The sequence below is a fragment of the Primulina eburnea genome, chromosome 12 (genome assembly GCF_022965805.1).
Source record: "Primulina eburnea isolate SZY01 chromosome 12, ASM2296580v1, whole genome shotgun sequence".
In the NCBI taxonomy this organism is placed as follows: domain Eukaryota; kingdom Viridiplantae; phylum Streptophyta; class Magnoliopsida; order Lamiales; family Gesneriaceae; genus Primulina; species Primulina eburnea.
In genome coordinates this window covers 34,202,542-34,228,465 of record NC_133112.1, presented here as the reverse complement: position 1 = coordinate 34,228,465, position 25,924 = coordinate 34,202,542, and the positions used below count along the sequence as shown (strand labels likewise).

Below are 25,924 nucleotides of genomic sequence, written 5' to 3'. Positions count from 1 at the left end.
TGCAACAGCTATTCTTCTGTGTATCAAGTGAACTTCTGACTAATACAATAGTTTACAAACCACGTTAGTCAGATAAATCATACTTGACAACTCAGATATTTTAAATTTTACAAAGATCAAATACTACATTTCGAATGATTCTTACAGTGTGTTTGGCAACCAGGATTTGGGAGGATTTCATGGGATTTGGATTTCAAAATCCTATTTTTACTGTTTGGCAAGATGTTAAAAAAAAAGGATTCGAATTTGCTTAGGATTTCATGGGATTTCAACAAGTATATCCAAATCCCATCAAATTTGATAAGATTTGGTGGGATTTGGATTTTAAAAACATAAAATTACTTTTTTATCCAACATATCATTCTCCATAAAAAATTTCTAAATGATTAGATTTTTTTTTCTTTTTAACTTTTTTTAGAAGTTGAAAGATTTCGTTTAAATTTTATAAGTTTCTTGTGTTATTTACTGATTAATATAATAAAAATTATAGTAATTATGAAAACCTCTTTTTACGTTTAATAATTAATTTCATGTTAAAATTTGAAATTGTTTGATGATTTTTTAATTATTATTTTATGTGCACTATGATTAATAAATAATAATTAATTTTGAATTTACAAATACAAATAATAGAGAAGAAATATTAATTTCTAAACTTTTTTTAGTTACTTATGTTTATATGATTTCTAAGGGTAGTTTAGTAAAATTTTAAAATTCCAAATTCGAATCATTTTTTCTCCAAACAAGAAATGGATTTGTAAATACTATTTTTAAATTTTAAACCAAACACCAAATGGAATTTCAAATACTTGAATTTCCAAATCCAATTCCAAATCTAATTCCAAATCCCATGAAATCTTCTCAAATCCTGGTTGCCAAACACACTGTTAGTAAGATAATTATTCACCTCCTTATAATTAAAATTAACATTTTTATTTTAAAAAGATTTAAAATATCAAACAACAAAATATATAATGTATTAAAAATTATAAATTTGAAAAATATGGGTTCCAAAGAGTCAGCTTTCGATTTTCCAAATCCCATACCAATTTTTTCACTTGCATCGCATCCTATCATTTTGACCAACTCGCAAAGTACTCCGCCTTTCGTCTCTTCATATCTCCACACACACACACGCTGACAGAGTCGCTATTTCGCATCTGAATTCAAACTGAAAATGAGCACATTCAGGAGATTTGAGATCGTCGATCACTCGCCATCTTGCTTCACGAGAGAAACCTCCATTGTTAATCAATTTAAGCACGTAATGCTATACCCAGATTTTCTCCCTTCATCCCATTACGTTGAAGATGGATTCGATCACGTTCTTGACGTCCTTACCTACCCACCCATTCTGTCGGATGAATTCGAGGCATTTACGGATCTGATTCGAACGGAGGAAATCCCGTTTCACGCTCCCACTCGCCGCGTCATCCGCCGTGTCGGACTGGGTCTGGGGACGGAACTGTACTTACAGTCGCTCGGTGATCGGGTTTCCGATTTGGAGTTCGGGTTTGATAGGCTGGGGAGGGAGAAGAGAGGTAAGAAGAACACCGGGGAGAGGAAGTACACCTGGACGGCGGAGATTAAGTGCCCGGAGAAGATTGGAGTTGACCGGAAGTACAAGCTCACGGCGGAGAAGAAGGGCCTGGAGAATAACTACAAATGGACGGCGGAGATTAAGGGGAAGGGCGGTGGGGGTTGTTTGCCTTTCGAACGAACTTACACTGCGAAGGTGTGTAATGGCGGCGGAAGCAGCGAATCGCGGAAGAAATGCGAGAAAGTGAAAGGGAAGGGCAAATCAGTGGGCTCCGCTGCTCGCATTGCTGAGATTGAAGATCATCATGATCATGGGCCCCTTGTATTAAGGCAGGTTGGTGCTTTTTTTTTATTTTGCATTTTAATTTTTATATAATAGTTTTTTTTTTCATTCTCTATATTTTGTAGCATTTTGATTAAGAGGAGGTTTGGTTAAACACGTTTAAATCATCTTATAAGTTTTTAAATCTTAAAAATTGTCTGTGAGATTTTATTTTAAAAAATTATTTTTTTAACTCTGATGTGTAAGTTTGCCTTGGTGTACTTTGTAGCTTTTGGATATTGTATTTCGTAAATGGTGACAAAAAAAATTGAGGATCCTGACGTTCTGGGTAGAGTAGATGCTACCTGTGAGGGCACTGGGTAGAGTAGATGCTACCTGTGGAGGCAGTGCCCTCACAGGATCTCAGCCATTGATTTTACATGGTGATTAAATTTGGGCCTTTGATCACTTCATGGGGTGTATATATATTTAAATCTGGACCTTTGATCACCTCATGGGGACAGTGCCTCACAAGGTAGGGTGAAATAAACCGACGTTCTGTATTCTGTAGTGCTGAAATCTGGTGAAATGAACATATTTCTTGACAAAGTTACTGAATTTCTGAATGTTCTGACGTCAAGGGTCTAAGAACCAATCTTGGAAAGTATGTATTTGATTAGACATTGGTACAGTTAGTTGGATGTAGTAATGAATTATGTGCATGTAGGTTTTTGCCAGAAGATTGGAAAAGAGCAAGGGTAAGAGGAGGGTATTGTCTCCACTAGATGCAGCAACACAGATTCAGATTAGTTTCCGGGCGTACCTTATTCGAAGATCTCAAGCTTTACGTGGACTTCGAGAGCTTGCCATTGCCAAGACCAAATTGAAGGAGATTAGGTCTTTGTTCAACAACTTCTCTTATCATCGTCGTCTTACCCGTGATGCAGAGGAGAGGCAGAGGTTCTCTGAGAAGATCATCGTGCTACTTCTCACTGTTGATGCCATTGAGGTAGCTTAAAAGTGTTGGTCATTATTTGTTTTAATTATGTTTTTTGAAATTTTACTCAATCCTTTAGGCACGGGACTGATGGAGTGAGGAGCAGCTCCTTCTGCCTAGTTCCAAGTCAAGGCATAATCCTGTAGTGAAGCATGCCATAATAGCTCTGTTAAAAGTCATGATCAATGTGTGTGAGTATTTTTTATGAATCTAGGACTTAGAATATAGAAGAAGCAAGTGAATCTCGCTTATAGACACGCCTCGACTAGCGCCAAGTTATCATGCACTTATGTTGATGTTACTGGATATAATAATGCTAGGTGATTTCTGCATGTGATTAATGATCAATGTCTTCTCGTGTACATCATGGACCTTTTGGTCCATCAAGCAACGTGAGATAACTGTTTTTTCCTTTCTGTGTTTGTTTTATCAGATAATTTGTTTCTGCATATTGACATGGATCTCTTTCCCATTTCTTTGATTGGTTTCGACCATAAAACCTTTTCACTGATATGTGAAGTTATTACATCATTATTAACATAATCTCAATTATTTTACATTCTTCCTGATGTTGAATAATGGCTAACTGCCACCACCTCTAGTGGTGTAGTGGTATAAACCTCACCCAATAAGGGAGAGGCTTGGGTTAAATTCCAACGTAAAAGCAAAAACCCCCCCAACCGCATTGTAATCAAAAAAATAATGGTTCAACACTTTTCTTCCAGGAAACTTCACCATTGCCCCTTGGTCTCTTATGTACTTTTTTGTGCTTCTTGTTTCCACTCTACTAGGGTGCTGATATTATGGTTCGAGCTGTGAAAAAGGCTATGGTTAACGAGCTAGAAGCGATGCTCGACGTGGTGGATCCACAGCCTCATGGAAAATCTCTGTCCTTCCGAAGGAGAACGTTCGATATGCCAGAATCCTCAATCAACAAAGAACTTGCTGCAGGAGTTGCTCAAGTGGTTCAGATGCTCGATCAAGAAACCAATAACTCAGAGACTTTCGAAGCTTATCTTTAACTCGGGTTTGCTGTTTTGAATCCGATTGGTTTTCCACGTCTGTTGCGTGTTTGTATGGGTAGGAAGACTCGTATTCAGTTTTGATTAGTATGTCGGTTTTGGGTAATGAATACTGGTCTGAAGAGCTTGGTGAGTAAGTCGTGCTGATCTGAATAATTGCTGTCTTGTTTCGAGTAACTAATGGGCACTTCCTTTTCTTGTGGTTTGGCTTTATGAGCGTGTTTTGGATGCTACTAGGTTGTTTATCTTCCATTTTCATCTGTTTTGGAGTTACGTTCTTCAATGACCGTCATGGGCTGCGAATGAATCTTTCTCAAACTTCAGCACCAGCATTATAAAACCTCAAGATGTTAAAAAGCGCGAAGGATCGTGATCAAAATTTAAGCTTAAACGAATAGATTATTGTTATTGATTTCAGTTATTGATTCATGTTGGTTTATATTTCGTCTAGATAACTTGATCACGTACTTATATGTTGGTTGATTAACTTGAAAGATTAGTATATTGTGAGACGGTCTCACGAATGTCTCACGAATCTTTATCGGTAAGACGGGTCAATCCTACAGATATTCACAATAAAAAATAATATTTTTAGCATAAAAAGTAATATTTTTTCATGGATGACTTAAATAAGATATATGTATCACAAAATAGACCTATGAGATCGTCTCACACAAATTTTTGTCTAGGTGTAAACTGAAATTTCACGAAAAATTAACGTGGTTAGATCTAATTAAATTATATTAGAAATAAATAAATTAGGGATCTCACTGTTATCATGCAAGAATTTAATAATTAATTGGATTATAATATGTGTCTAACATATTAAAGTTTGATATAACTGTGTGTCTCCGTCTTTTATTTAAATTTGTTCGAATCTCTCCTTGATAATTGAATAATATTATATATAAATGACAATTGTACTAATTAGTTAATTCAGATTAATAATTTTATTCTCTTGCGTTTATTATTTAGCTAACTTTAAGTTAATAAGTAGTAAAATTCTAGTTCTAGTAATTAAATATGGACAAGAACTTGTGTTAAATGTTCTCACGAGTCGTATTTTGTGAGACATATCTCTTATTTGGGTCATTCATAAAAAAATATTTTTATGCTAAGAGTATTATCTTTTATTGTGAATATTGGTAAAATTGAACCGTCTCATAGATAAAGATTCGTGAGACCGTCTCACAAAAACCCTATTATTAAATATTAATATATGCTAGATCAATTCAGAATTTAATCCAATTATATTTTAACTTGATGTAATACACTTGTCAGATTCACATGAGCCATCGCAGTATGAGATTTGTACTAAATAATGAGTTGTAACTTTTCATTACCGTGGAAATTTCAATCGGAGTAAACAAATTATTACACGCAAATGTGACAAAAGATTCTTCTCCAACCAAAAAAAATCACTCAAAACAAAAGGCGCTCAAGACAAAAAAGCTTTACATTTTAGAACTTAAAAACACAAGGCAGGCATCATATAGCTACAATATTACTACACATTTCAATAAATAAAAATTAGATTATAAACTTTTGGAAAACTTTTGGCTCGAATCCGCCTCGTGTCGAAGCTGATCTGAGGGGAAGGGACGAATATCAGCTGATTTCATCTTCCATATCTCGACTGATGCAGTGATATTTGCTGTTGTAGCATTGTTGAACAAGAAAACTCGCGGTGCTTCGTTCATCGCTTTCGTAGGATAAACTCTTGATGTAATCACTGTTCTTCCTCCTTGAGCAAAACTCTCCACGATGGAGTGATCCACCTGAAGACGTATTTTTGTTAGTTCCATGGATCGAAATAGAGAAACGTGGGTCGAAGTACAAGCACATACCAATGATCTCATGGAGAACTTTTCACCATCAAGAACTGGCACTTTGCTTCCATAGACTATCTTATCAACATCATGAGAAACAGATGATCTAAACACAACGTTCGCGGTCAGTAGATGTCGTAAAGAATCGCGAATGGTTCATTTGTTGTAACACTAGCAGATAAACTAACCTCAACTCATCAGCACAAAAATGAACGTCCAGCTTCCCATTAGTTCCTTTGGTGACATAGAAATAGACAGGTGTTAGTTCTGATAGCTTATCGTCGGCAAGCACCACGATCCCGAATGGTCCTAACGTCCCCCGATTAGCAGCACCGCCACTTGTGGGGCAATCGTAGCTAATATCAGCTCTGTTCGTCATTTCTAACGTCTCACTGTTGATTTCAAACGACGCAACGATGTCCAACTGCAACATATCCAAACCACTTTTTCTGTTAAGTTCTATAGTTTTGGGAATGTATATATGTTGTAAAGCAATGGCTTGATCACCGGACGTTGTACAAACCTGGGATCCTGAGTCGATCTCGAGTGGGGTGATCGATCCTGGACCAAGATTCACGTCCTTGAATTCAACACTGTCTGATCTCAAGCTCTCGACTTCTTTAACTGGCCACTGAAGTATGTTGCTTCCTGTCTTTTCGTCGAATACTACGGTCCTCGGGATAGACTAGAACAACAGAAAGAACACATATGATTCAAGATGGATTAAACGTGAAAACAATGAAACATGAAATAAAGATTTGAGTACTAAAATGCATGTTACCTGAACACAGGCCCAACCTTTCAAAACATCAAGATCTTCAGCATCAGTTTCTCTAATCCATCCCCACAATATTCTTCTCTCTTTATTTTGGTCATAAAATGTCTTCGAGGCATAATATTTACCATAATCATATCTCAACCCGATACCCACATCCGATTCAGGGTCGTCGGGTATCCACTTGTTCTTCATCGGATCATAGGTTCCAAGAGCATAATAATCATTCTTATCATCATCCAAACTAACTTTCATTACATGCTTCACACCCGGCCCGTTAGATGACGTGTCCAGCCCATTTGACTCAGTCGTCGAAATCGGGTAAAAGTCGATGCACTCCCACATACCAGTACCCGGGACTTGATGCAAATAGCCACTCAACAACTCATAGTTCCTGAAGTCTTTTGTCTCATAAACAATTGAAATACCGGTTTTGTTCCTCATCGACCCAATCGTGATCCGCCACTTTTCGTTATCCGGGCTAAGCCAGGCAGTGGTTGGGTCCCTAAAGTCCTTCAAACCTATCCCTGGAGGAGGAACAAGGACCGGGTTAGCCGGGTCCTTGATCCATTCAAGAAGCAGAGGATCTGATGAGTTGGCAGGGTATGCGAGACACTGCACCTGAACGAGGTCGAACGTGTCTCCGGTATACAAGATTATGATCTGACCATCAGGTAGGATCGTGGCCGACCCGGTCCATACTCCATTTATATCATACCATTGATCAGGGACCATTGCGAAAGGGAGGTGCAGCCAATGGATTAGGTCCTTTGATACTGCATGGCCCCATGTGATATTGCCCCAAATAGCTCCGTCCGGGTTGTATTGGTAGAACAAGTGGTACCATCCTTTGTAGAACAATGGAGCTGTCACATCGCACATATAAATTAGATCCACTCATATCAAATTTATAAATTCGTACTATCGTCGTAATGAGACGTACTCATCTAATTCGAAGTCAGAATTGAAAAAATACTTATTAAAAACATATATTCATCCACTTAGTTTAACTAGATTTCATATAATTTTTGATAGATCTGACTATTTTATAATTGAGTAGGTCTCTTGTGAGACGGTTTCACGAATCTTTATCTGTGAGTCTTTATCTGTGAGACGGGTCAACCCTACCGATATTCAAAATAAAAAGTAATATTTTTTTATGAGTGACCCAAATAAGAGATCTGTCTCACAAACTACGATACGTGAGACCGTCTCAGACTAATTTTTGCCATTATATTTTTATTTCATTTTTTTAATAAAGTAGTCACTTTCAATCCAAGTCACATCAATCTACAATCCTAAACTCAGAGCCATATGTTATTTTACTAAAACGTGTGCATTTAGTGTTTGGACGTGTCGAAGAGAAACTGGCCACCAGTCACTTTTTTATTTTTATTTTTTTATCAATGTTTAATAAATGGTAAAAAAGAATTATTCAACTCAGAGACATAAAAAAGGAAAAAAAATTATATATTTTGCAGCTACTTTTCATGAGATATAGATGGCTAAAATATATAGACAAAAATAGCTTCCAATCTAAGTGGATTACTACCAAATATAATATTATATTATTATTTTTTTATTTTCACAATATATATAATATATGTATCGATTTTTTACTCTTATTCTATCAAAATAAAAGATCATGAAACAAAATTTCAAATATAAAATTTTGTGGGAAAATTTTATTATTTCATAATTTTATTTTATACAAAGAATTTAATAAATTTATATTAAATTTCATATCAAATATTAGTAGATTCACACGTGGCGTATCAACAAAAAAAACCTAAAAATTAGTTTTCAACTTTGAACATCCCAAAAGTAGGAAAATAAATTAAAAAATCGAAAATCAGATATTTAGTCTTGTGTTTAGACAGATGAATTTAATTTATCAATTTGATTTAAAATTAGAATTTGAATCACTCGAATTTTGAGGGTATTGATCTAAAATGTATGAAAATTGCTAATATAAAATAAATTTATCTAAGATCTTGATTCTTGGGGATCGAGTTCACCGACTGCGTGGGACGTTGTCCAATAATTAATGAAAAAGTAAATAAGTTGAAGAAATGGAATAAATAAAAATAAGTTTCTTTCCATAAACTTACCATTAGGATCTGCAGAAGGATGGATGAACCACCAGATTCAACAGAAGAAATTTGCCAGAAGGATCATCACGAAACAATCAATAAAAATAAAAAAACTTGAATCAGAATCAAAAGCTAGTGATTTTAATTTTTTTTAAAAGAAAAAGATAAGAGTAAACCAACCATTCATCCAGTTCTTCTCTGGTTGAAAATGGTAAGCCGTCCTCTGCCAAGACAGCATCTCATTAGTCCATGGAAAAGTCAGGCCGCCGCCGCCGCCCACCCGACGGAAACCCTTCTCCGATACCCCTTGCACAACCCCTCTTGACGGTGGTTCCGTCCGATCACTAGCCGGAGAGAAATCAGCAGCTGAAGTTGAAGACTTGGTTTCTAAACCAGTATCCTTGGTCAAGAGAATTATGGACAACAGAAGAAAAGGTGTAAACAGAATAGAGAGTAAGAGCTTCTTGGACCTCCGGTTGTCGGCGAGGGCGGAGGAGGAGTGGGGGGCGGAGGGAATGGGGGCGTAGGAGGTGGCGCGTTCGAGATCATAGGGCGGAGCGTGGGGAGAAGTGGTGGCCATTGGTGGCAAAGGGATGGAAAAGGACCAATTGGATGGAGGAACACAAGTATTACATTATTTTATATGTGTGCAAAGAAAGGGTTGCGATTGGCTACAGTTATTTTGTTGACTTGGAATCTTGTCAGATAATATTAGTAAATAATTGGCTGAATAAGTATCTTTTAGAGAAATGTCGAAATTGAAATTAGTTTAACATAAATATATTTATTAGTATGTCTCATGTGAGATCATCTCACGGATCTTAATCTGTGAGACGAGTCGACCCTGTTTATATTAACAATAAAAAGTAATTCTTTTTCGTGGATGACCCAAATAAGAGACTAGTCTCACAAATACGACCTGTAAGACCGTCTCCCACAAGTTTTTGCCCATAAAATTTTACATGAAAAATGTTTATATATATATATATATATATATTTGGGTTATCCATGAAAAAAATTATTTTTTATGCTAAGAGTATGGTTGACCAGTCTCATATATTAAGATTCGTGAGACGGTTTCACACGAGACTCACTCATAACATATATATATATATATATATGTATGTATGTATGTTAGTATGATATAATAAATTTTACTTTTCGACTATTTTGATTTATTTATTAACGTGAAATCTTACAAATTTTAGAACATTGTAATGTCATTATTTTTTTGATATTATGTCAATATTTTGATTTCCGTTCATGGTACAAAGATGCAAAAGGACCAATTGGATGGAGGAACATAATTATTACATTATTTTATAATGTGTGCTAAGAAATGGTTGTGATTGTCTACAGCTATTTTGTTGAGTGGGAATTTTGTCAGATGATATTAATGAATAATGGATTGAATAAGGAACTTTTAGAGATGCGCCGAAATTGAAATTATTTATTATAAAATTCTATAAGTAAAACGCTTTTTTTTTATTAATCTATCTAATTTTAGATTTTAATGTATTAAATTTTCAAATATTGATTTGATACATAAATTTAAATTTTGGTTACTTTGATCCAATTAATGACGTGATATCTGACAAGTCAACAATTTTTATGACACGTCAGTATTTTATGGAGTCATGTCTGTATTTCTCTGGTCAAATCAACAATTGAACTGAATATCTGAAAATTAAAAGTTCATGTATCAAACACAGATTTTGAAAATTTAGTGGAGCACAACTCAAAATTGAACAGACTAGACCCAATTTGTATTTAGTATTGTTTTCAGAATTATGCATATATTTTTTAAAAATGAATATAACTCATATTTGTATCTGTATTATAAAAGTGTATTGAGTATTGATAAAAAAAAATATTCGTTCATTTTTTTTCTGGGCGAGTTGGAATTTTGTCATAAAAAAATGTTTTTTAGGTGGTAAATTTAAATTTTTACTATAGAGTATAGTAATTTAATTATTTATTATCATATATATTTGTTTAGGATGGAATTATTACAAAGTAGAAATTTAACTTTTTGCAATATGAATATGCTTAGATCTGTATTACAAAAGTGTATTGATAAAAAGAAAATGATTTATTCTTAAAATAAATTATCAGAATACATTATGTATTGAAAAATAGGAATTAAGTCGTAGTTGAAAGAATATTAGTCACCGTTCACCAAAACCCGTCGCTATAATAGCTATGGTTTAAATAAAACCGTCGCCGATACATCGGCGACGGTTTAACCCGTCGCTATTATAGCGACGGTTTAAATAAACCCGTCGCCGATCTATATGGGCGACGGTTTTGTAAAAACCGTCGTTAATATAGAGACGGTTGTAGTTGAACCGTTGCTATATAGCGACGGGTTTGGTTAAACCGTCGCCAAATAGCGACGGATTAGAATAAAACAGTCGCTATGTTTCTATATATACCGATTTTTCGTCTAAGTAGGATAAGTAGGAGTTTTATCAATTTTTTCGAAGTTTCGATTTTTTTATTTTGTACTAACAATTTTCGTATTTATTTTGTAGATTTGCTCGTGTGATTTAGCGTTACGTAGAGCTGTCCAAGCAATTCCACTCCCAAAATCCTTCTGCCCCCTCCACCTGTTAGCGGGCAGTGCAGCAGCTTGGGAACACAGTTTCCATGTCGCTCTCACTTGTCCATTCCGTCTTTCTTACGAAGCCCTCCCATTTCCTCGCTGGAAGAAGCATTATTTTTGGCCTACAACTTTCATCTTTCTCAACATCCTTCGCCCCGATTCCTTCGGAAAAAGTTAACGCTTGCAAGAAATGGCGGCATCCTGTGACGTCACTTCTCGAACTTGGTGGTGCTAAGATTTCTAGAGAAGGTCGTGTGATCCACTCTTTTCTTTATGCTTTCAGAAATAGCCGAATTTATAAATATAGTTTTATTTTTTTATTAATCTAATATAGCTCAGCTCCGCTGTGTTAATTCTGATTTTTTATCTATCTAGTTGGATTGATAACAATATTCAATATGTGGATGTTTTAATGTTTATGAACCGACTTATGAAAAATGATTGCCTATTTATATTGATTATTTTGAGCAATAACTTGTTTAACATGCGTCAGCAAAGGGTTTTGAAGTCGAATAAATTAGTTTCTTGATCCTTTTCATGTCTGGATGATGTAGATTATTTTTTCTGATTATCTTAGTATTGATTGGTGATGGCCTTACGCATAAACATGCAGAAATAGTGAAGGATGATCCAACAAATAATGTTCCCGATTCAATTTTCTCAAAGCTGGGATTGCAGCTTCATAGGAGGGATCAACATCCTCTTGGCATACTAAAGAATGCAATCTATGATTATTTTGATACCAACCATCCTAACAAATTTGATAAATTTGATGATTTGAGCCCTTTAGTATCTGTAAAAGCGGTATGTTAGTATGCACAGAAAGGAATTTAAGGTTTTTACTTCCTGCTTCCCTAATGCTCGTGTTTTATCTGCTAATTTTCCTGTCATAATTGAAATTCATGTTTGATAGTTCTTCCTGCCAGTAGAAGTTTCTATTCTCGCATTTTCTCCTAATTTATGCACCTATTGAATTTTCATGCTTATATAAGCACACAAAATTCAAAACAGACATATCAAGGTTTGAAAGGAATGCTTTATGCTTTTAGAAATTGTAACCCCCAGTGCAAGGATTGTTTAAGACTTGCATGGAGTTCTGTATAACTGGGATCAAATCAGTTTCATTGTTAGTATCAATGTCCAACTTCATAGTCTGTAGCTTTAACATTAAAGGTTTAATAATACTCAGCAGTAAGCTAGCTGATTAGTGTGGGTAGAAAAGTTAGACGGATGTTACTAGCATGGAATTCTGTAGAATGTTTGCAGTTTTATGATTCCGGTTTCTGGGATAATGTTGTGAGTTATTTTCTTCTTTCTCCTTAATTGCATTGAACTTGCAATTTTGTTATTTATATTAATTGAATGACGTAATAAGATTATGTTTTCATGCAGAATTTTGATGATGTATTAGTGCCTGCTGATCATGTGAGCAGGAGTTATAATGATACATATTATGTGGATTCTCAAACTGTCCTGAGATGCCATACAAGTGCACATCAAGCTCAGTTGCTAAGGGAGGGGCATACTCATTTCCTTGTTACTGGAGATGTTTACAGAAGAGATTCGATTGATTCAACTCACTACCCGGTATTTCATCAGGTTTGTCTGAGGGTATAATTGCTATCATGTCATGTAGCTGACTTTGGTCCTTCTATTCAAAGATGTTAATGGTGCCTAATTATCAGATGGAAGGGGTCCGAGTTTTCTCTCCAAGGGACTGGGAAGATTCTGGTACTAATGCTACGTCATATGTAGCTGAGGATCTAAAGAAATGTCTTGAGGGTTTGGCACAACATTTATTTGGTACGTTGGGAATGAAATCTAAGTTCTAATTTGGATGATTGAATGAGTAATTTTGATTGCAATCCAGATTCCATGTAGTTTGTAATATTTAGAATCAAATTCATCGCAGCTAGAGACAGTAAGTTGAATACCGTTTGTGCTTATGGTTCCTTTAACATTGAAGGTTCCTTGGAGTTGGGATATAGCAACTATAGTTCAGTTCTAAATTTTCGTATTTATGTTTTTACATTTTTTTCTGCAAAACTCATATATTCCTTATTGAGCACGTCCTCACTAGAAGTGAGACTAAAGAAGCAGCAGAGGAAAGTGAAACTGAAAACACAAAGAAGGATATTACAAAATCATGTACTGGAACCAATGGTCAAATAAATTTAAGAATTTGACTTTTAAGGGTTTTAATGAGTATGAGGTAAATGGCTAGATTTTTTTCACAGTCAATGTAAGGTCAACAGGATTTTTTTTACTTGGTCTAAGAGTTTGATGGAGCCTGAATGCTCGGATTTTTATGAAAGGTCAATGCTTGTGTTTCCTTTGGTCAGGTGGCGTGGAGATGCGCTGGATTGATGCTTATTTTCCCTTCACAAATCCCTCGTTTGAATTGGAAATATATTTTCAGGTAGAATGGTTGTTCTTTGAGAAATTTTCTTTTTAACGCGTGGAGGCTTATCTGGCTGTTAGATTAAGTTTGAGTCAAACCCATTTTGACATGAGTTACTATTAATGCTCTCTTTTTGTTTTGTTTTAAAATTCCATTTCCTCTCATTTGTCTGGAAATTGTCTCAGTGGCACCTAGTCATATTTGCGTGTGATATTTATCAGGAAACGTGGCTGGAAGTATTGGGTTGTGGAGTAATGGAACAAGAAATACTCAAGAGAAGTGGTAGAACAGACAACATTGCTTGGGCTTTTGGGCTCGGACTGGAGCGACTGGCTATGGTTCTATTTGACATTCCAGATATTCGCCTTTTTTGGACCAACGACCAGCGGTTTACTTCACAAGTATTTATTTATTTATTTCCTTTAAAATTTTGTTGCTGCTTTACATCATTTATAGGACTTGAACACTAATCTATTATTTTGTGTAGTTCTCCAAGGGACAGCTCGGGGTGAAGTTCAAACAATTCTCGAAGGTATGACTATCATTACCTAGATATAGTTTGTCCGATTGCTTTTATCAGTATCGAATGGAAAATCAGAGCTACTTCCGAAATCTCTTTTCATTTTGACCTTCAATTGTAACTTTGTAGTACCCCCCATGTTATAAGGACGTGAGTTTCTGGATTAGCGATGCATTTACCGAAAATAACCTCTGTGAAATTATCAGAGGTGTTGCTGGGGATCTTGTGGAGGAGGTAAGCTTGTATTGTACTTTGTTGTAGGCCTGTATTCAATGATTTAGTAGTTCTTGACTATTGAACATTTAGTGAAGAGTATGATACTCTTTTGAGTTGCTCTGCTACATCATTTGTAAGTGGATCCTCTGGTGAAATTGTCATGATAAGTACATATATTAGAAATACATGAGACGATATCCTTGATATTTGTGACTGTGAAGTGCCATTTATTAACTATTTAAAGAAATTATCCCTTTACTGAAGTACTTAGTTAATAGGACTTCATCAATCAATTGCCAGCATTTTCAAAATTTCAGGCTTTGCAGTAGAAATGAAAATCGCAGTTGGATATCTGTATGATAGAATTTTAAGCTGGAAAATATCATTAATAATGATCTTTCAGGTGACGTTGATCGATAACTTCACCAATAAGAAAGGAATGACGAGTCACTGCTATAGGGTAGCGTATAGGTCGATGGAACGGTCTCTAACTGATGAGGAAATTAATGATTTACAGGTGACTGTTTTGTTGCTACAAGAATCTTGTGTATATTATTTATATCCATTCTGAGCAACTGTTTTACAGTGGAGAGTACGGGAACAAATTGAGGCCAAGTTGAAGGTTGTTATGAGATGAGTCTGCTTATAAAAGATGAAGTTGAAGGAACTGGTTCTTGTTTCGTAGAAGATTTTTCCTCAACATATTTCAGACAAGAATACAAGTGCCAAGGCTCTTTATGTAAACAATGTCTATTTTCTTATTGTTTTATTAGAATCACACAATAATATTATATTTAATGTGTATTAGCATACAACACAAGTGGACTTTGTTGGAAAGATTTCTTTGGCCTACCGTTTTTCTCTGCTTGTAACCTCTAAACACAAATGATTTTTAGATTTTCCTTTGGAAAGGTTCAAACGCTCCATAAATCTTTGTAATTTCCATGGTGATAGAAATGCGATTACAAGGCGAGTTGAAAGAAAGTACACAAATGGAAATGATTGTTGCCGAACATGTATTTTTATTCTCTCAAAAATATTTTCGCGAAATGTCACTAAAAAAAACTTCATTTAGTCACAGGAAAAACTTTTGTTAATTTAACGACGGTTTTAGCCACGATTTTTTAAACTATAACTAAATTCCTCGTTGAACTTGGGCACGGTTTTAAAATCATTGCTCAGTTAGCGACAGTTTATTTGGAAAATCGTCGCTCATGTAACAACGGAAATGACTATAATTTAATTTAAATCGTTATTCTAGCAACTGTGCTATTATAATTGTAGGTATATTTAACAACGGCTTAGCTTAAATCGTTGGTATATTAGCAACTTTTTTTTAATAATCATTATTAAATTTAACAATAGTTTTCGTGAAACTGTTGAAATACTTTACAACGGTTTTAACCCGACCGTCACAAAATTATCAATGGTTTAACTCAAACCGTTGCAAAATTCACCCACGGTTTATTGTAAACTATTGCTCAATTTTTTTTCTTGCATAATAACTAAATTTTTACACTACATATAATTTTTTTTAAAAAAATGATTTAGAGAGCTCCGAATCAAGCTTTCGAGAAGAGCTAAACTGGAGAATAAAAAAGTGGATACACATCAGAATATTTCTGGATGAAGCTAACGACCCCCAATCAACAATCATCACCACCACGATATTTAAAACTAAAATGACAAGTCATACACAAGTAACATATTGTAGGTCCAAAACACAAAAGATAAATGACATAAAAGTGTAGAACAAAATATCCAAGTCGGCTGGGCCTCGTCGTCGTACTTGTAGTCGTCTCCAACGCCTCTTGTTAAGTACGTGTCTGTATGGTTTGATGGTGCACGAACTTAGAAGGATCTGCTAATGTGTTCGGTTCTGCCTGCGGTCGTACCCCTCTCCAGCGGTGAACCCCTGCTCCCTTGTGACGACCTGCTGCCTGTATGTGGTGAACCACTACCTGCTTGTGACGATCCTCGTCCGTGTGAAGAATACACTACAAAAAAATCGGAAGGCATAGCGACAGTTTTAATAAAACCGTCGCTATTATTGCGACAGTTTTTCTTAAGCCGTCACTATTTGGCGACGGTTTATAATAACCCGGCGCTTCTCAATTTAAGCGACGGTTAAATAAAAATCGTTGCTATATTAGCGACGGTTTAAAAAAAACCGTCGTAATATTAGCGACGGTTTATAATAAACCGTCGCTAATATTGCCACTGTTTGATACACCCGTCGTTATTTTATGCAACGGTGTTTTTTGGCGACGGGCAAAAAACACCGTCGCATAAAATAACGACGGGAAAAAAATCCGTCGTACAAAATGGCGACGGGTTTTTTGAACTGTCGCAATATTAGCAACGGGTTATATAAAAACCGTTGCTAATATAATAGCAACTTGGAATATTAATAAATAATTGGCTGAATAAGGATCTTTTAGAGATATATGTCGAAATTGAAATTAGTTTATCATAAAATTTTACATGAAAAATGCTTATATATATATATATATATATATATGTTAGTTTGATACATTAAATTTTACATTTCAACTATTTTGATTCAGTTAATAACATAAATAAAATCTTATAAATCAAAAATTTGTAGAACATTGTCTTATTCTATGATTTTATGTTAGTGTTTCTGGTTTCCATTGGTGGCATAAGGATGCAAAAGGACCAATTGGATGGAGGAACATAGTTATTTCATTATTTTATAATGTGTGTCTAAGAAATGGTTGTGATTGACTACAGCTATTTTGTTGAGTTGGAATTTTGCCAGATGATATTAATGAATAATGGATTTGAATAAGGAACTTTTAGAGATGTGCGGGAATTGAAATTAGTTTATTATAAAATTTGACAGGCAAAATGTTTTTTTCCCTATTAACCAGTCTAATTTTAGAGTTTAGTATATTAAATTTTCAAATCTTGGTTTAGTATATTAAATTTTAATTTTATGCAATTTTGGTCTAATTAGTGACGTAGTATCTGACAAATCAGCAGTGCAGTTTTTTTTATGTAGGTCGTGTGAGCCTTTTCCATTTTACATCAACAATTGAACCAAATAGTTGAAAATTAAAAATTAGTGTATCGAATACAAAATTTGAAAATTTAGCATAGCAAAACTCAAAATTGAACAAGTCAGTGAGCAAAAAAATATTTTCTCAATTTTGTATTTATTTTAAGTTTTCAGAATTATGCATTGAATTATTACAAAGTAGAATTTTAACTTTTTGTATTATGAATATGCTTAGATCTGTAATGACAAAAGTGTATTGATAAAAAGAAAATTATTTTTTCTTAAAATAAATTATCAGAATACATTATGTATTGAAAATAAGAATTAAGTCGTAATTTAAAGACAGAATAAGCTAATTGGAATTTTTATCAAGCATCTTTGAGTTTTTCATTTAATTTCAAATTTTATATATGATGAGCATTTTATAAATTGTGTTATGACAAAAAAAAACTGGCCGAAATTAATAGTTATTAATCGAGGTGTAACTTTTATATGATCGAACGCTTCTCGTTTTATAAAAAATGATAGAAGGTGCTTTTAAAAAAAAAAGCTATAACACTAAATATTTTCATATATCTTGTGAAAAAGCAAACACTAGGGTGTGGAGCATCCTTGGTGCAAAGAAAGAATTCAAAAGATGATGGCCTTTCAGTCACTGCTTGCTTCAATTCTAATGAAAAATGCACCTTTGCTCCTGTCCTGTTTGTCACAAACATCATATACATATCGCCATTCTGCTTGCTTTTCGAATGCTAATTGATCGGATTCTTCTTCTTCTTCCATGTCACCAAAGTTTTCAGAAACTCCATTACCTGAACATGTAGAAGAAGTAACAAATTGGTTGTTGAATCCGTAAGGGACGAGCCCAAAACTAGACGATTTGCGGGTGGAGATGGGACAATTGAATGAACTCTAGGGGGCACAATCAATTTGGTTATTGTTAGTGTACCTCTGATGGATCCCTTAGAGAGTAAAATGCATTGCTTTCTCTTGGCACAGAAGAAACTATAATCCCATGACCTCGGTTCGCCTCTCTCATGACCTGCAAATCATAGTTAGGTAAAGTTTTCCTCATTGTGATTATCCAATGCCAAAGACAAATAGAACTTCTTAAGTTTGGCTGTACCTTGAATGCATCTTCATCGGTTCGATCATCCCCAATATACAATGGAAGAACCTCATCCGAGTTCGTCAAACCTAAGGTGATAGGGGTATAAATGGTTTCAAAGAAGTTCCGAGTTTAGAACAAACAAGAACTACTTTTCCAATGAAAAATATTTCTTACCAAGTGATTCGAGTAGAAATTTGACAGCCTTACCCTTGTCCCAGTTGAGAACCGGTCGAACTTCCAAAACCTTGAACAAAACAGTGAATTACTAAAAGCAAAGAAACAAAAGAGACGGCGATATGATCAATAAAGTCTTGGAAGCAATACCTTCCGACCATGCGCCACTCGCAAATGGGGATATTTTTTCAAAATTTGGTGGACATATTCACCAACTTCTTTCCATCTCTGCAATTGTTTAAGCAAACTCAATAAAGAAAAACACAGATTTCATTATTCAAAGCAGTATAGTATATCTTAAAATCACTTGACCACAAGTGCAAGGGGGCAAGACGGGATCAAGGGAACGAGGTGGAAAGGACTGAATGGATTCTAAGAGTTAGAAACCATCCTTTCACCGCCGGCTAGATCCGCCACTGCACTTGACCATATACCCAAAATCGTGACACCGAACACATACCTTCTCATCCACATTGCGGTAGTGAACGGAAACACAGAATTTGTTATTCTCAACTGTTGCTCCAGGTATATCTTTTGTGATCTCAACAAGAGATCTGAAAACCTGGCTTTAGCAGAATATGTTAAGATTTCTTAGTGCTAACCAACAACAATAATTCTAGAACTCACGCATTACGCCACAATACCTCGTCGATCATTGGTAAGAATTCTCTAGCTGGCTGGAATAAATTAACTTCTTCCCCCTGAAATCAAATGTTCAATATGTAAATAGCAGCTTCGCATATTTGCAAAAAAATGGCTAGAGCTCATACTCTCAAGAACGACGGATCTATCACACAGTACCTGCTTGTCAGTTGAACGATTACAAGGCCGGACCGGACCCAAGATATCCATCCCATGACTCCCGGCATAATAAATTTCAGTTAATCCTACGAACTCATACACCTAAATGAATGACATATAACAAGAAGAAAGTAAGTACAGAGCCATTGTAACAATAGTACTAACAAAATAACCAATCACAAGCAGAGCTAATCACCTTTTCAAGGCTTCTTCCGCTAATTATGGCAGTCGGAAAATACTTAGCCACATTGCTGACAGCAGCTCGCATCTGCAAGACTAATCGTTCAGCTCCGAAAAAGGACTCGAGGATAAGGGTAAAACAAAACTTATAATAGATTCTCACGGCGATTGACATGAAAGCGTGGTCTGGATTGTGCACGATGGGAGATAAAGTCCCATCATAGTCCATGAATAACACTATTTTCTTTCCCTTTGCATCGTTTGCTATTTGCTCAAATGATGCAAGTGCTGATGGGTATTTTAGCTGCAGAAGGAACCATGACATTACAAGAAAACATTCATCTTGTCAAAGTTACATAAAAAAGGCAGGAGGAATAATACCATCCATTCACTGTAAGCAAGATCATCATTTACGGTTATCTGCATACCATGCTCTTTCGGTAGTTTATTATGTGTGGGAGATGACGACCTCATAGCTTCGAAAAGGCTCGACCAAACATCATCAAGTATTCCAGTCTTTTTTCTTGGGATGTTTAGGAAGAGTTTGGGAGAAAAAGCATTGGTGGAATATGGAAGCAGGGCAGAGTGAATGCCTAATCTGGTGTTACTCATAGGGGCACTATCTGCTACAACGGGGGATGTATGATTTGATTTGAGATCCATTTCACCACAGATTTCTTTCTCAAAGCTCGATTAATCGACCTGTTTATCAATGAAAAACCATTTCTAGGGGGAAAACGATCACTGCTGGAGAGAAAGCAGTCAATCAAGAAGATATCCTGAAGAAAAAACATAAAAAAGAAGATGTTAATGAATGAAAAGGAATTACAGGAACCAGCAAAATGAATGTAACTAAGCAACCGAAAGAATATGCTATCAAACAGACAAAGATCTATGCATGATTCTTAAAAAAATGACCTGAATTTTTAACATATGATGCAGTAAACCAACCAAAACATTGGGTATTCCTCGCTCGGCCATTGGAAATAAATTTATGAATTCAAACTTCATACAATATTCATTGAGTGTTACAGAGAGTTATGTTACGTATGAGAAGCTAATTCTTGGATACAACCGCCTATTGATGTTCCAACCAAACAGACTACTCGACAATAAAACGATGCATTGAAACAGTTCACGAAAAATGATGCATTAAACACAGCCAAAAAGAGATCCAAGAAATGAAACGAAAGTCATAAAGAAAATTCAGTTGCACTGTTTACCAAACTTGGTACCTTCAAACCAAGAAATATCTCTGTGTTCGAAGACAGGATAATAACAGACTAAAAGCAACGACTTTTTTAAGAACAAATGTTGGATTAGAACTCAACAATTAAATGCTATGTTCCAGATTGAAGATACATCAACAGAGCATGAAGACTGGTAGATTGAACTAATATATAATACACAAAACTTGTGTAGAAAATAGTTTATAGCTGTATTTGTTTATATAGTATGGAAGCAGCTTAAAGAAAACAATGTACAACCACACATTATGGTCCTACGAGCATGGGAAGCATTAAACAAATGGACCCGGATTCATTAAAATTCAGGAAAACGCAACAAAACCATGCCTTTCATGTATGTCCATGGAAAATATCAGGTGTCCCCCATAATCAATGGAGGAGGGAGGGGCGGCAGGTGGGCTCAGTCGGCCCACTCCCTCCTAAACTTCACACGGGCGAGTATATTTTTCTACACAAACATATTTAAAAGGTAATATTACCTTCCCTATATTGGAAAATTTTCAACTTTCCTGGCTTGGCTACTGTATTTTGTTACAATCTCATCACGGTCTGCGGCCACTAAATAGTTTTTGAGATATCAATTCATCATTTTGACTTACTTCTTATGATTCATTTTCAAGAAATAATAAATGAAAACGATATGAATAAGATTGCTCTGAATGTGGACAAAGATGTTCTATACAACGAACTATCCGAAGATGACAACGAAAAGGACTACACGTAAATCGACGTTGAAAGCAAACACAATGTACCGCAATTTATTACACTTACATAGAGCTCTATGGCCGACATAATATAACCAATAATCAATATTCACCATGCCTGGTCACTTTGAGGAAAAAAGTAAACTAACCAAAAATCTAACAATCGCGCTTTATTAAAAGTTATAGATAGTGACGACTCGAATCTTTTAAAAATTAAATCAGCCCAATGGTTGTATTATTTCGCAGAGAAATACTAAAAGTTCAGATATGATCATATATAAGAAGAGAAATGTATCTAGTTATCGTTATTCAAACTAAAAATTTTGAAATTTTCTGTGAAACAGAGGAATTAGATGTGAAAATTTCAACCAGCCAAGTCACCATTGAAAGAAAAAATTATCAAAATAAGAACCCTTTCAGAGAAGGAACACATCCCAAGATTCAATAAACACACAGACCCAGATATGTAGAATCCAAGAAACTCAAGAAATACGATGAACAAATGTCAAATACATCCATCACCTTTAATAAAATAGCCAAACAAGAAGTAAAACCCAAATATTAATATGAACATCTGCATTCGAGTTTGCACATGCATGAACAAACTATCGCACCTATTTTTACTCGCAGCTTGTCAAGAATTGAAATGGGAAGGTGGAGTATCTGAAAGTGCGTATGAAAAACATAAGCACAACCAAAGAACAGATCAAATCGAGAACATCCAGCGATTTTAGAATAAAATAAAATCAAGAACATCCATAAACAGCTACAAGACAAAAAACATTGTTCAGTACAGTCAAAGCTCAAAAAACAAGATTCCGTAGCTAGAAAACGAAATCACGTCACCTTTTCAAAAGAAAAAAAAAATTAACTAACGAGACAAAATGTAGAAACCCAGGTGGAAAACTTAACAGATAATTATGAAAATGTTAAAATATTGACAGAAAGGGCCGAGTGTGTGTATATAATGATTAGTTGTACGTATATATGTCTGGATGAAGCTTGCAGGGGATGGGAAAATGACGAGGAAGATTTAAAGTTGAGGCAGCATGGTATGTATCAAGGTGACCTTCAAACTTCAAGATCTACAAGGGGTTTAGTGTGAGATGAAGGTTGCAAAACAAGGTCTTTCGTTTTTATTAGTATTCCATCCGTATTATACACGATGTGTTATTTTATGTAATTAATAATTAAAATTAATAAGTATTAGTTTTGAATAATTATTTAAAATTATGGATATAATATAATTTTTATATTTAAATTTTAAATATTTATAAAAAAATATTATATCGAAATTTTTATATCATTTGAGATAACACTCTAACAATATAGACAATATTTTATCGTTAAATTGATTTATTATCTTAATTAAGTGACACTGTTATTGATAAAAAAATAGATTTTTTTAAAAAAATCTTATATTATTTTGTTTATCAAATTTTAAACAATAAATAAACTTTTTTCAAAAATTCAAATTTTTATCATTTATTAAATGAATAAATTTTGATTAAATTGTAATTATTATTTTGTATTTGTTAAAAATATTTATATTAAATTTCTATTAAGATACGTGGTTTAAGATTATATTAAGACACATAATAAAGTTATATTAAGACACATAATAATAATAATAATAACAACAATTTACAGACATTCTTTTGAAAGTCAAAAAACATAATATTATATTAAAACTTTTATATTTTATTTAGTATGATAGAGAATAGTGAACATAAAATATATAAAAGTAACACACAACTTAAAATCATAATCAAAATTAAGTAGAATGATATAATCAATGTAGATACTTAAATGTAGTTTACAAATTCAAGGAACATTAAATTTAAATTTGAATTTTAAAAAATAAATTTGATGATGCCAAAATTTTATCTCGGGTCCGGTATGGAGAGCGGATCTTCAAATCTTCACAACTGATTGGGTCGGATCGGAATTCTAGGCTCTACACAGACAAAAATAGGGTTAGGAGACGCCGAAGAGTTTTTCAACGTGACCCCTCCGATGTTTAAGTCAATTCGGAAAGCAAATTTAGCGAGGAGATAAATATATTAACATGAAGAAGGCAAGAGAATGTGAGAGTGTAAAACCGTAGCACATATATGGTATTTATAGAGGGAAGAGATTAGTTATCTTGTTAGGCTGCGTTTGGTTCGGGTGATTAGTCGGGATAGATTATTTTATCCCGGCTAATCACCCGTTTGGTTGGATTTTTAGGAAATACGAGGGCCCGTGATAAAATTGAAAAGCCCGCACTGTAGCTACTATGTGTTGGACAAATAATACTGACAATTTAGGTGTGATAAATTATCCCACTCTTAATACCTCCTATTTTTCCAATTTTACCCTTCTCCTAAATTCAAACTCATCATTATGAGTGCCGTTGGCCGACCATCCGGTTAGCGACGGTTTGTAAAAATCCGTCCCAAATAGCGACGGTTTTCTCAAAAACCGTCGCTAATAACCACGGTTTTCTCAAAACCCGTCGCTAATAGCGACGGTTTTTCAGAAATTGTCGCCGATCTAAATAAGATCGGCGACGGTAAATCCGTCGCCAATAGCAACGGTTTTCTTAAAACCGTCGCTGTTAACGACGGTTTTTAAGAAACGTTCGCTAATGTAAACAAGATCGGCGACGGTTTCCCAAAAACCGTCGCTATTCGCGACGGTTTTAGAGAAACCGTCGACGATTTCCCGGCAATCGCCGGCCACCACCGCCACTGTCGCCGTCGCGAAGGGGAAGGGCAAATTCGTCTTTTCATCAAAAAATTCAAAATAATCCTACACTTAAAAATCTTACCAAACATAATATTATTTTACACCATATATTACAATCCTATCACAATCATTTTCTTTATCATTTACGTACTAATCATTAGTTTACTTTATCCTTCAACCAAACGTAGCCTTAGAGTAGGACTCCTGCTGAGGTAGATTCCTACCTGAGATATATAGAAGACTTCATACACAACGACTCTACCTCAATGGCGGCTAGGACTCTTGTCTTATCTTAATTAGATTTACCTGAATCCCGCATTTATCGGGACTCTTATATATTAACGAGAATATCTTCATATCCTTCAGTCGCGTTAGGGCTCGGAATTCCCAACCACTTGGTGGGCTCAGATTTCTAATAGTATTAAGGGTTCTGGGCTTGGACTCCTGATAGTGCTAGGCAGTGTAGGTTTGGACTCCTGATAGTGCTAGAGAATGTGGTCTAGGGTCCCTGCTAGTGTTAGGGAGCTTGGGCTTTGGCTCCAGATAATACTAGGGAATGTGGGCTAGGGTCTTTGATAGTGTTAGAGAATATGGGCTTGGGTTGATATTGCTAGGGAATCTGGGCTAGGATCCCTAATATATAGCGCTAGGAAGTGTGGGCTAGGGTCTCTGATAATGTTAGGGAGCGTGAGCTTGAGCTCTTGATAGTGCTATGGAATATGGGTAGGGTCCCTGATAGTGTGTTAGGGAGTGTGGGCTAGGGTCTCTGATAGTGCTAGGGAATTTGGACTAGGGTCCCTGGAAAAATGTTAGGGAACGTGAGCTTGGCTCTTGATAATGATAGAGATTGTATGCCAGGGATTTGTGAACCATATAAAATAAAGAAAATATAAATAATATTCTTAAATAAAAAAATAAAATGTATAGAAAAAAATAAAAATAACCTCTTGATAATGAAAAATTAATTTTAAACTTGAATCTATGTTATTTCCATATACAGTTAGATCATATCAACGAACTAATCAAAATTTAAGCATCAAATATATTTTTGAATGATTTATCTCATCAATGTGATACATAAATCAAACTATATTACTTATACAATTTATAATAACGAATAACTATATCATAGTAACACAAAACCGTATCCCATATTAAATGAATTGATATAATAAATGTAAAAAATTAAAAGTAGTTTTTGTGTGTGTGTGCTTGTATTAGTTATATCACATGAGAGATTAAATAACACATGTATATTTTAAGAATAAATGTATAAAATTTCAAATTATTAAAAATATAAGTTTCAAATCATAAAATTGGTGGAGGAAAACTTTTGTCAACCGCTATTAAATCAAATGTTGTCTCTGTCCCATAGAAAATAAGAGTTTGAGAGAAATTTTATCTTCGATCCATGAAATTTCTTGTCTCACTTTCTTGGACGTCTCCAATGGAAATGTGTCAAAATTTTGCAACTCTTTGAGAAGATGTGTTATGTTATAATTAAGTTCATTCATGCTATAGTTGCTCTTGAATTATAGGAAAGCCGGATTCAATAATTCCAAAATTGTAACATCCCAAATATTAGCCAAGTATTTTTAAAAGAAAATGAAATTATGTAAGTAGATAAAATAATATAAGATTTAACCAAGATAATATTTGAAAAAAAATAAAACAAAATAAGAGATGTTCTATATAC

At 34.7% G+C, this 25,924-nt stretch overlaps 4 protein-coding genes across 7 annotated transcripts; 2 read left to right on the top strand and 2 right to left on the bottom strand.

Annotated features, from left to right (window-relative positions):
• The first annotated feature begins 1,037 nt into the window (after positions 1 to 1,037).
• On the top strand, positions 1,038 to 4,019 carry LOC140808266 (uncharacterized). The gene is made up of 3 exons (XM_073165340.1): positions 1,038 to 1,873; positions 2,529 to 2,810; positions 3,590 to 4,019. Exons 1-3 carry the CDS (start codon positions 1,178 to 1,180, stop codon positions 3,818 to 3,820), a joined length of 1,209 nt encoding a protein of 402 aa, XP_073021441.1. The 5' UTR covers positions 1,038 to 1,177; the 3' UTR covers positions 3,821 to 4,019.
• A 1,102-nt stretch (positions 4,020 to 5,121) lies between these two features.
• Positions 5,122 to 9,161, bottom strand: LOC140807116 (acid beta-fructofuranosidase-like). Of its 2 annotated transcripts, XM_073163821.1 has the most exons (7): positions 8,698 to 9,161; positions 8,536 to 8,544; positions 6,431 to 7,290; positions 6,173 to 6,334; positions 5,838 to 6,073; positions 5,668 to 5,755; positions 5,122 to 5,598 (listed from the first exon to the last, which is right to left on the bottom strand). In XM_073163821.1, exons 1-7 carry the CDS (start codon positions 9,095 to 9,097, stop codon positions 5,356 to 5,358), a joined length of 1,998 nt encoding a protein of 665 aa, XP_073019922.1. In that variant the 5' UTR covers positions 9,098 to 9,161; the 3' UTR covers positions 5,122 to 5,355. The 2 variants fall into 2 exon arrangements, with proteins under 2 accessions (XP_073019922.1, XP_073019923.1); XM_073163822.1 differs by lacking the exon at positions 8,536 to 8,544.
• A 1,813-nt stretch (positions 9,162 to 10,974) lies between these two features.
• LOC140807475 (phenylalanine--tRNA ligase, chloroplastic/mitochondrial-like) lies at positions 10,975 to 15,252 on the top strand. The gene is made up of 10 exons (XM_073164328.1): positions 10,975 to 11,371; positions 11,736 to 11,926; positions 12,515 to 12,721; positions 12,808 to 12,925; positions 13,465 to 13,541; positions 13,745 to 13,924; positions 14,011 to 14,055; positions 14,173 to 14,277; positions 14,663 to 14,776; positions 14,846 to 15,252. Exons 1-10 carry the CDS (start codon positions 11,167 to 11,169, stop codon positions 14,894 to 14,896), a joined length of 1,293 nt encoding a protein of 430 aa, XP_073020429.1. The 5' UTR covers positions 10,975 to 11,166; the 3' UTR covers positions 14,897 to 15,252.
• A 2,571-nt stretch (positions 15,253 to 17,823) lies between these two features.
• LOC140807989 (trehalose-phosphate phosphatase A-like) lies at positions 17,824 to 20,976 on the bottom strand. 3 transcript variants are annotated; one of them, XM_073164978.1, is made up of 12 exons: positions 20,771 to 20,976; positions 19,929 to 20,326; positions 19,711 to 19,851; positions 19,564 to 19,635; positions 19,368 to 19,469; positions 19,211 to 19,267; positions 19,027 to 19,128; positions 18,717 to 18,794; positions 18,567 to 18,636; positions 18,408 to 18,478; positions 18,231 to 18,323; positions 17,824 to 18,093 (listed from the first exon to the last, which is right to left on the bottom strand). In XM_073164978.1, exons 2-12 carry the CDS (start codon positions 20,208 to 20,210, stop codon positions 18,034 to 18,036), a joined length of 1,128 nt encoding a protein of 375 aa, XP_073021079.1. In that variant the 5' UTR covers positions 20,211 to 20,326; positions 20,771 to 20,976; the 3' UTR covers positions 17,824 to 18,033. The 3 variants fall into 3 exon arrangements, with proteins under 3 accessions (XP_073021079.1, XP_073021080.1, XP_073021078.1); XM_073164979.1 differs by having other exon boundaries at positions 19,929 to 20,291; XM_073164977.1 differs by having other exon boundaries at positions 20,783 to 20,976.
• Positions 20,977 to 25,924: the final 4,948 nt, after the last annotated feature.